At 49.2% G+C, this 9,971-nt stretch overlaps 1 protein-coding gene and 1 non-coding gene across 5 annotated transcripts in view; one reads left to right on the forward strand and one right to left on the reverse strand.

The window, feature by feature from the left end:
• SMARCC2 (SWI/SNF related, matrix associated, actin dependent regulator of chromatin subfamily c member 2) overlaps positions 1 to 8,608 on the reverse strand; it is a 32,155-nt gene extending 23,547 nt beyond the window's left edge. For all 4 annotated transcript variants that reach the window (XM_023513668.1, XM_012805546.2, XM_012805544.2 and 1 more), the window contains exons 1-7: positions 8,386 to 8,608; positions 6,283 to 6,402; positions 5,276 to 5,361; positions 4,722 to 4,803; positions 4,534 to 4,626; positions 3,778 to 3,847; positions 3,194 to 3,263 (exon numbers count right to left, since the gene is read on the reverse strand). In XM_023513668.1, the coding sequence (XP_023369436.1) occupies positions 3,194 to 3,263; positions 3,778 to 3,847; positions 4,534 to 4,626; positions 4,722 to 4,803; positions 5,276 to 5,361; positions 6,283 to 6,402; positions 8,386 to 8,496 (632 nt within the window). In that variant the 5' untranslated portion in view covers positions 8,497 to 8,608. The remainder of the gene's footprint in view (positions 1 to 3,193; positions 3,264 to 3,777; positions 3,848 to 4,533; positions 4,627 to 4,721; positions 4,804 to 5,275; positions 5,362 to 6,282; positions 6,403 to 8,385) is intronic.
• Positions 8,609 to 9,395: 787 nt separating this feature from the next.
• TRNAS-CGA lies at positions 9,396 to 9,477 on the forward strand. Its single transcript has one exon. It is a non-coding gene; the product is annotated as a tRNA-Ser (tRNA).
• Positions 9,478 to 9,971: the final 494 nt, after the last annotated feature.

Below are 9,971 nucleotides of genomic sequence, written 5' to 3' on the forward strand. Positions count from 1 at the left end.
TGCCTCTGCCTCCCAAGTAGCTGGGACCACAGGCGCCCGCCACAACACCCGGCTATTTTTCCTTTTTTGGTTGCATCCATCATTGTTGTTTGGTGGGCCCGGGCTGGATTCGAACTCGCCACCTTGGGTGTATGTGGCTGGCTCCTTAGCCACTTGAGCCACAGGTGCCCTGTTTTTGTCATTTTTAGCAGAGATGAGGGTCTTACTCTTGCTTAAGCTGGTTTCAAACTCCTGAGCTCAAGTGATCTGTTTGCCTCAGCCTCCAGGCGTGAGCCACCGTGCCTGGCCTTATTTTTATTTTTTATTTATTTTTTGAGACAGAGTTTCATTATATCGCCCTCAGCAGAGTGCCATGGTGTCACAGCTCATAGCAACCTCAGACTCTTGGACTCTAGCTATTCCCTTGCCTCAGCCTCCCACGTAGCCAGGACTATAGGTGCCTGCCACAACACCCAGCTATTTTTCGGTTGTAGCTGTCACTGTTGTTTGGCAGGCCCAGGCTGGAGTGGAACTCGCCAGCTTCAGTATACGTGGCTGGTACCCTAGCTGCTGAGCTACAGGCACTGAGCTGGTTTTATTTTATTTAATTAATTAATTTATTTATTTGGAGACAGAGTCTCAAGCTGTCACCCTGGTAGAGTGCCTTGGCATCACAGCTCATGGCAACCTCCAATTCCTGGGCTTAAGTAATTCTCTTGCCTCAGCCTCCCAAGTAGCTGGGACTACAGGTGCCCACCACAATGCCTGGCTATTTTTGGATTTGAACCTGCCAGCTCTGGTGTATGTGACTAGTGCCTTAGCTGCTGAGCTACAGGTGCGGAGCCCCAATTTTATGTTTATTTTACATTTTTTTCTGAGGCAGAGTCTCACTTTGTCACCCTTGGAAGAGTGCCATGGCACCATAGCTCACAGCAACCTCAAACTCCTGGACCCAACCAATCCTCTTGCCTTAGCCTCCTGAATAACTAGGACCATAGGCACTATTTTTAGAGACTGCTCTCATTCTTTTGCTCAGACTGGTCTTGAACTCCTGAGCTCAAGGAATCTGCCTTCCTCAGCCTTCCATAATGCTAGGACTACAGGAGTAAGCCACCGCACCCAACCTATTTTGTTATTTTTTTGAGACAGAGTCTCACTCTTTTGTCCCAGGCTAAGGTGACTTGATGGCATTTTATGTCACAGCAACCTCAATCTCCTGGGTTCAAGCAATCCTCCTGGCTCAGCCTCCCAAGTAGTTGGGACTACAGGGGTCCATTCTAGTACCTGGCTAACTTTTCTATTTTTATTTATTTAATTTTTTTGAGACAGAGTCTCACTTTGTTGCCCTTGGTAGAGTGCTGTAGCATCACAGCTCAGAGCAACCTCAAACTCTTAGGTTTAAGTGATTCTTCTGCCTCAGCCTCTGGAGTAGCTGGGATTACAGGCACCTGACACAATGCTCAGCTATTAATTTTTCTATTTTTAGTAAAGATGGGGTCTTACTCTTGCTCACGTGATCCTCCTGCCTCGGTCTCTCAGAGTGCTAGAATTACAGGTGTGAGCCCTGTGCATAGCCTGCCTAGCTAATGTTTAAAAAAAATTTTTTTGTGTGTGTGTGACAGAGTCTCACTATGTCATCCTGGGTAAAATGCTGTGGCATCACAGCTCACAGCAACCTCAAATTCTTGGGCTTAAGTGATTCTCTTGCCTCAGCCTCCTGAGTAGCTTGGACTACAGGTGCCCACCACAATGCCCAGCTATTTTTTAGTTGCAGCTATCATTGTTGTTTAAGAGGGCTGGGCTGGGCTTGAACCTACCAGCCTCAGTGTATGTGGCTGAAGCCCTACTCACTGAGCTACGAGTGCAGAGCCATGTTTAAATTTTTTGTATAGATCTGCCGGGGTGGGGTGGGGGGCTCGCTATGTTACTCAGGCTGGTAGGCTGGTATTAAACTCCTGGACTCAAATGATCCTCTCACTTTGGCCTTCCAAAATGCAAAGATTATAGTTGTGACCACCACGCCTAGCACTAGATGTTATTATATATATTACTTTTTGCAGTTAATACTCACATATAGGGTGTTGCCTATGGCTCAAAGGAGTAGGGCACCAGCCCTATATGCCAGAGGTGGAGGGTTCAAACCCAGCCCTGACCAAAAAAAAAAAAAACCCAAACAAACAAACTCATCTATAAATTACTGTTATTTCATATCACTTCAAAAGCTGCATAAGAGGGCAGAGCCTGTGGCTCAAGGAGTAAGGCGCCAGCCCCATATACGAGAGGTGGTGGGGTACAACCTGGCCCTGACCAAAAACTGCAAAAAAAAAAAGTTTGGAAATCTGGGCAGTGCCTGTGGCTCAGTGGGTAGGGTGCTGGCCCCATATACCAAGGGTGGCATGTTCAAGCCCAGCCTTGGCCAAACTGCAACAGAAAAACAGCCAGGTGTTGTGAGAGGTGCCTGTAGTCCCAGCTACTTGGGAGGCTGAGGTGGGAGAATCACCTAAGCCCAGGAGTTGAACAGTGCTGTGAGCTGTGACACCACAGCACTCTACTAAGAGCAATGGAGTGACACTCTGTCTCTACCAAAAAAAAAAACTGCAAAAGATCCCACTAATTAGATATACAAATTTACTGAAACACTTTTCTACTGTTAGACATTTAAATTGTTTCTAATATTTATTTATCAAAAATTATACTGAGGTAACTATTTCACACAGAAAGCCCCACTCCTTTTAGTGTAAGCCTTGTCCAGTAAGTCCAAATCTCCTCCAAGATAGAGGATTCAGGCTCGGCGCCTGTAGCTCAACCGGCTAAGGTGCCAGCCACGTACACCTAAGGTGGCGGGTTCGAATCCCCAGCCCGGACCCGCCAAACAACAATGACGGCTGCAACCAAGAAATAGCCGGGCGTTGTGGCGGGCGCCTGTGGTCCCAGCTACTTGGGAGGCGGAGGCAGGAGACTCACTGGAGCCCAGGAGTTGGAGGTTGCTGTGAGCTGTAATGCCAGGGCACTCTACCCAGGGGGACAGCTTGAGGCTCTGTCTCAAAAAAAAAAAAAAAAAAAAAAAAAAACAAGATAGAGGATTCACTTAACAGATGTCGGAAAACTAATTAACCTAAAAACCCCAGAAGAGTGCCTGCTAGGCATTCCTGACATTCTAGGCCTTCTGTGTCTGGCTCCTGAACTTGAACCTACCTCAGGAACATATCCTCACCTGTCAGGATAGTAGCCCCAGTGCAGAAGAACCTGCTTGTCTCTCTTCATGACTGGTCGTACCCATTCCTCTGGGGATAGAGACAGAGAAAGAAGGCAGAGAGATAGCTAATGAGGGAGCACAATAAATAACTCTTTACACAGCCTTAATTTTTTTTTTTTTTTTGAGACAGAACCTCAGGCTGTCCCCCTGGGTAGAGTGCCATGGCATCACAGCTCACAGCAACCTCCAACTCCTAGGCTCAAGTGAGTCTCCTGCCTCCGCCTCCAAGTAGCTGGGACTATAGGCGCCCACCACAAGGCCCGGCTATTTTTTGGTTGCAACCATCATTGTTGTTTGGCGGGCCCAGGCTGGATTCGAACCCGCCACCTTAGGTGTATGTGGCTAGTGCCTTAGCCACTTGAGCCACAGGCGCCAAGCCTACACAGCCTTAACTTAGCACTCTCCTGTTGCAACAGGGGCTTGGTAATAGGAACTTAAGATGATAGGGAGATTCAAGGATGAAAGGAGTAGAGCCCAGGTGGTAATCTCTACCTCCTAGTCTAGGCCATCCACTGCAGTGGCCAGGAAAACCCAGGTCTCACCTTCTTCTAGGTTCCCTGGGACGGGATACACAACATGGGAGGCATTGGTCTTATCCTCAGTGACTGTTCCCTGGATGGCACAAGGAGAAGCAGGTAAATATGGTCTCCTCTGAATTACTCATGGGTGTAAATCAGCAGTTCTCAATCTGTGGGTCGTGACCCACAGGAACTATATAAAAGGCATAAGGAAGGTTGAGAACCACTGGTGTAAATAAACCAAAATAAAATTTAGCCACAGATCTGCCTTCCTAATCATATTTTTCTTGGAATGGTATTAAAGTTAGTTTGTATTCTCTAAGTATATACCAGCTGAGCAGCAGAGGGAAACAGCTGGGATTGTGCTAATAATGGAGAAAAGTCAAAGAATTAAAGACTGCCGTAGATAATCCCTTGAACAGATAATCTATACATGGGAAATTTTAAGTTGGGTGTTATGTCCCTATCAGTGACATCTGCTTATTATTACAAAGTTCCAAAGAGTGAGGATTTCACTTATCTGAAATCAGGCAATCTCTAGCTCAGTGGAAGATGCTATTTTTTCCCCAGGCCAACACAATCTCCAGAAACAGTAATCTAAACTTGTTAGGACTCAGAAATGAGAGAAGTCTACAGGAAAAAGAAACTCAAATCTCTCTCCAAGTAGGCAGAGCCACATCTGGAGTAGAAAGCAAGGAAGTTCAGGGCTGCTTCTCAGTGTAAAAACATCAGGAAAAGTGTCATGGGGTTTCTGAAACCTCTCCAGACCAGCCCACTTACCTGATGTCTTTTGATAATGTCTTTTAATTTCCCTAGCAGTTTGGGCTCAATTTCTGGGCACAGAAAAATGTTAGGTCGTGACAGGCAATTATTCTGTGGAGAGAAGAAACAGATGGGATGAGACTATAGGAAAGGGGTGTTTTGGATTCTCACTGAGGGAGAAAAGATGACAGAGAAGTTCCTATTACCTGCACCAAAGACTTTTCAATGGTCATGAACATTTCCACATTGCGGTCCATGCGTGATGGGTTCTGGAAATCGTAACGCCGCCTTGTGAAGAGGTAATAATCTAGTGAGTGGTATAACTCAGGTAATAATCTAGGGAGGGCATGTGACTTAACATGGGAAATTAGAAAGTAATCTTGGTGACAGTTGTTGCCAAAATTATCTGGGATCTGAGGTTCACGGATCTAAACTCTATAAATCACTCTATGCTTAGTACAAAAAGACAAAAAGAAGTTTGAGACGCCAACCTACAAATTCCTTTTCCTCTTCAAAACACACACTGACACACACACACACACATATACACTCTCTCTCTCTCACTTTTGGAGATGATTTTGGCTCTATCTCCCAGCCTGTTTTTCTAACCTAGGAAGTCAGGTCAAACAACTTAGCAAAATAAGAAACTCCTAAGAATTTCTACCCAAGTTCTCCCACCCCAGAAAGACCCCAGGGGATTTCATAACGGAGAGATTTCCTCTAAACTATACATAAAAAACATAAATGGAAGGTATCTCACCATCCTTGATCACTCTTAAATTTGTAGGCAGCTGCAAGTATGTGGCACAGGGAGCCTCCTGCTTTGAAATCTAGGAAACACTTGATCTGCAAAATCAAGACAGGTTAAAAAGTATGTCAGAGTTCCACTGTAAATTCTCTTACTACTTAATAATCCTTTCGCAAAATCCCACATTGAACTGATCTTCCTCTCAAAGCCAGAATTCTTTAACCCTTGTGCTATTGTATTAAGTGGCCCAGAAGAGGGATAGAAACAAACCAACATTCAGAAAGCATCACCTTGTGCAAATACTTTACTGGGTTACCTCACTTACTGTTACAGAAACCCTGCAAAGTAGGTTTATTAATCCTATCTAGACAAGAAGGACCCAATGACTCATAAAGGTTGGCTGAATCACAGATCCATCAAGTGCCAGAGTCAGGATTTGAATACAAGTCTGTGCAAAACTAAATCTCATAGCTTGCTATTTATTTATTTATTTATTTATTTTTGAGACAGAGCCTCAAGCTATCCCCCTGGGTAGAGTGCTGTGGCTTCACAGCTCATAGCAACCTCCAACTCCTGGGCTCAAGGGAGTCTCCTGCCTCAGCCTCCCAAGTAGCTGGGACCACAGGCGCCCGCCACAACGCCCGGCTATTTTTTGGTTGCAGCGTCATTGCTGTTTGGTGGGTCCGGGCTGGATTTGAACCCACCACCTTAGGTGTATATGGCTGGCGCCTTAGCCACTTGAGCCACAGGCGCCAAGCCATCTCATAGCTTTTTAACCATGCCATGAGAGACTTAGGGACAGAGCCCACATGCTTGGAGACAACTTGCTGCACAAAGTATTACTAAGACAAAAGGAATGGTAAATTGGAGACTACTGTCAACCCCTTAATGCTCTGATCAGGGATAGGGATGGTAGGAAATAACCCAAATCTCAAAAGTTTTAACGTTTATAAATATTTTTAAAATTTTACAACTCCCTCTCCAATTTCGAGAATTTACCCCTTTGCTTCTGCACTCACCGGCAGTTTAGTAAGGGGTGCGTTGCTGACGTGTTTGCCAAAAACTTCTTCCTGAAACTGTAGCAACTGTACAACCAGGCTAGATAGGGACTTGTTGGTGGGTGGTTCAGCTTGTATGTACTAGGGAAAGAGGGAAAGGAAAGAAAAATAGACTCCAGATAAATTGTCTATTATCTCCCATATTTCTTCTTCAGGGGTCTAGAAGCATCTGGGACAGAGAAAATAGTGCTTTTCTTCTCAACATGTCTAGTTTCTATTTTTTAAAAAAAAATGGTAGAAAGGAGGCCCTGGACCCCTAATCAGGAAGTCGAAGTTCTGCAGCCACCAGCTCAGGTTGCCAGTGTGGGGTGCTAGCGTGAGGGATACTTCCTAGTCTTCCTCAGCTACACCCTGAAATTGGAGTTGCAGGACCCTGTTATCTTGGTACCTGATCTCCAGCGAACAGCACTGAGGGTTATAAAATTCTGAAAGTTTCTGGAGCTCAGGACATGGAAGCAATCCTTCCAGAGCTCTAAGTGAAACAACAGTGTATTTCTTGGGGAAACTGTGAAAAGTCACAATTTCTCCTATGATGCAGCCTAACAAGAAAGGCACAAGGAAGTGAGGTAGGACTAGTGGACTAGAGAGATGTGCATTTTGCTTCTGAAAATGTCTTCACAGGACTTCTTAAATGGGAAGGACTACCTATTACCCAGCCTGATGAAGAGGGAGACAGTATCTATCTTTTTTGAGGAAATTGTATTTGAAACAAGCAACCCTGGGCCGTCTAAAACATTTCTATATTATGCTACCTAGCATCCTGCCTTCTGTTTTAATTTAAAACTGAGTCAGGCTTTCTCTTTACCTTTTGACCCCTGTTTCCTCCACCCTAATCACAGAGTAGAGAGTACCTCTCAGTGGGAGGTGGAAAAAGATCTGTGAAGGTAAAGGTAAATGACAAAGAGCTAAGAGCTGAACCAGGTCACAGCAGTCAGTCTCCCCAGGGCCAGAAACTAAGCCCCTAGCCTGATCTTCCTTCAAAATGTGGAAGGTAGAAGCCTGGGAACCAGAGCATCAGGCTGGGGTAGACAGGCCACAGAAACAGCAGCTGTTGGTCAGGATTCTGACACCATAGAGACCCTGAGACCAAGGCCAGGCTCACAACCAGCATCAGTGGGGAGTCCTAAACCACCCAACTCACTTGTGACAGGCTGCAAAGCTGGGCAGGAAGAACTGGGGAGCTGAAAGAAAGCCAGAAGGAGAGCCCCTAACTGTGGGTGGTGAGAAGGGAGACCATCTCTAGAGGAAAACCAGGCCTAGAGACAAAGACACCAAGAAAAGGTTTGCTGGAAAAGACAGGTAAGGATTCTTAAACCCTTTGTTCACTCCCTTCTCACCTCCAGTTACCGGGTAGCGGTGAGCAGCTAGAGACATAAAGCCCCCCGATCCCCGGCCTCGGGACCCCAAGCCCCTGGCATGTGAAGCTAGATTGCAGGGTGACTTCATTGTGAAGCTTGGGAATGGTTTAAGAAGGGGCCGCTGCCCAGGAACTCTGCAGCCTGGTCCTTGAGAGGCTGTGTGGCCCCTTGAATGAAGGTGGGAGATGAGCGCTGGAGACAGGTGACCCCAGGGTGGGGACCTTTTCCAGGCCCGCTCCGTGCCTGTTTATCCTCCTGCTTTCATCATCTCTCTCCCAACGTACACAAAGCACCAGGGAGGCCTCAGCCTCGCCGGTGCCTGGCCCTGTGGGGAGCTGTGGCGGGCTGAGGCGAGCACGCCGGGGGTGCGAGGGAGCCCCTCGGCACTCAGTTTACCTCCGGCCTTCCGCCCCTCCCAGAAAAGCTGGGAAGGCGATGGCTCAAGGATGGTGGGCTGCTGACACCCGCGCCCGCCGGGCAGTGGAGAAAAACAAGGGGCAGAGGGCGCAGCAGTGGGGGCGGGGGCTAGAGGCCGAGGCCGGGGTGCGGGGCAGGCGCGGGGGGAGGGGCGCGGCGCGCAGGGGGCAGTTCGCGCGGCCGCGGGGGAGGGGCCGGGGGCGGCTGGAGGGTGGGCAGCAGCCTGGGGGCAGCTGGGCCGTCGTCCCTTTGTCCCGCCTCCGGTCCCCGCGCGGCCCTGTCCGCGTACCTTCTTGTAGTTCTTGCCGAGCCAGAGCCGCACGTTGTCGAACTGGGTCACGGTATCCGCGGCCTCGTAGTACTTCACATTGGGGCCGCCGTCCTTCTTCCGCACCGCCATCTTCTCGGGCTCGGGCCCCGCCGCCGCCCGCCCCGCTCAGCTCAGCTCCCGCCTCCTCCGCCTCCTCCTCCGCCCGCCTCCCGCCGCCGCCCGCCGCCGCGGCCGCCGCCTCTAGCCGCCTGGGCCGGCCCCGGTTGGCGCAGCGCCCCCTGCCGGCAGGCCTGGCGCGACGGTGCACAGCCTGGCGCAGGGCCGACTCTGGCGGCCTTCCTGGCGGCGGCGGCGGGAGCCTCGGGAGAGGTGACTCCTTCCTGGAGGGGGCGCCATTCTCCGGAAAGCCTCTTCGCCGGACGCGAAGCCCTTTCCCTCTTTTTGCCTCTTAGCCCGAGAGTGGTATACACTCCATCCCATCCCAAGGGAACGCTGCCCCAGCCCACATAGCTGGAGGTGGTGGTTCTCGGCTTGCACATTTCTAACCCCATGGAGCCCCTAATCCCAAGGAACCCCAAGCCCTTTCCCCAAGAAGTTCTTTCCTTTCATCCGTTCCCGGGAGCTTCTCATTTAAACTCTTCCCGTGTCTCCCTCACCCCCTACGTCTTGTCCCGCCCTCCCCCCCACCCCTACTTCTCAACCCGAGAAGTCCCCCAGCCGCCGTCCTGGGGCCCCACTCCCTTCCCTCGACTGCTTCCTCCGCAGGTCTCGCCATCGCCTCCTAAATAGGTTTGCGCTCCTGGAGACCCCCAACTCTTCCCTGAGCTGGAGACCCTCACCATCTCTTCTGGGGTTATTCAGACCACCTAACCCTTTTCCTTCGAATGGCGCAGAGGGGAGGTAAGAGCGTGGAGGGGGGAATGCCAGGGTGTGTGTGTCTAGACTGGTGCCTTGGTCGCTGCTACGCGACTTCTCCGGTTGCAATACGGACCCCTTCTGTAAGCGCGCGGCAGAGCCCGGTTTTGGAAGTCACGGTGGCCGAGTGGTTAAGGCGTTGGACTCGAAATCCAATGGGGTTTCCCCGCACAGGTTCGAATCCTGTTCGTGACGGTTGTGTTTTATTTTTCTCCTTCCCACCATGTAAGTAAAGGAGCCCCAGTCCTCACATGTGTCTTTCGTGTACTTCTCTTTCTGTCTGGAAAAGGGAAGTTGAAAGGTCTTACCTCCTGCATTTGGGAGAGAAGAGAATGATGTTCGGAAGCTGAATTATGCATAACGAGTTTGGCTGCTAGGATACGAGACACTTTGAGAATTCTGTAAGTTCAAGCTTGTTAGCAGAACAAGCTTGGCACAGGTCTCATTTTTTTGAGGACATACCAAAGGATTTGGTTGAAGGCTTAAAGCTTCTTTGGCTGAAGGCTTTGTTTGGGAATGTGAGTGCCTGTTGTGCAGTATAAGTCAAACTCAAAGTTTCCTTTGAATTTCCTGACTGGAAGTCATTACTTGTAGGACGGGTTATATTGAAGACCCAGGAAACAGGGCATGCTCTCATTTGGATTTCCTTGAGGTGTATGTCAGGTATCACAGGGCTAGGAGCATAAACA

This window comes from Otolemur garnettii, unplaced genomic scaffold (genome assembly GCF_000181295.1).
Source record: "Otolemur garnettii isolate 467f Iridium unplaced genomic scaffold, OtoGar3 scaffold00043, whole genome shotgun sequence".
In the NCBI taxonomy this organism is placed as follows: Eukaryota; Metazoa; Chordata; class Mammalia; order Primates; family Galagidae; genus Otolemur; species Otolemur garnettii.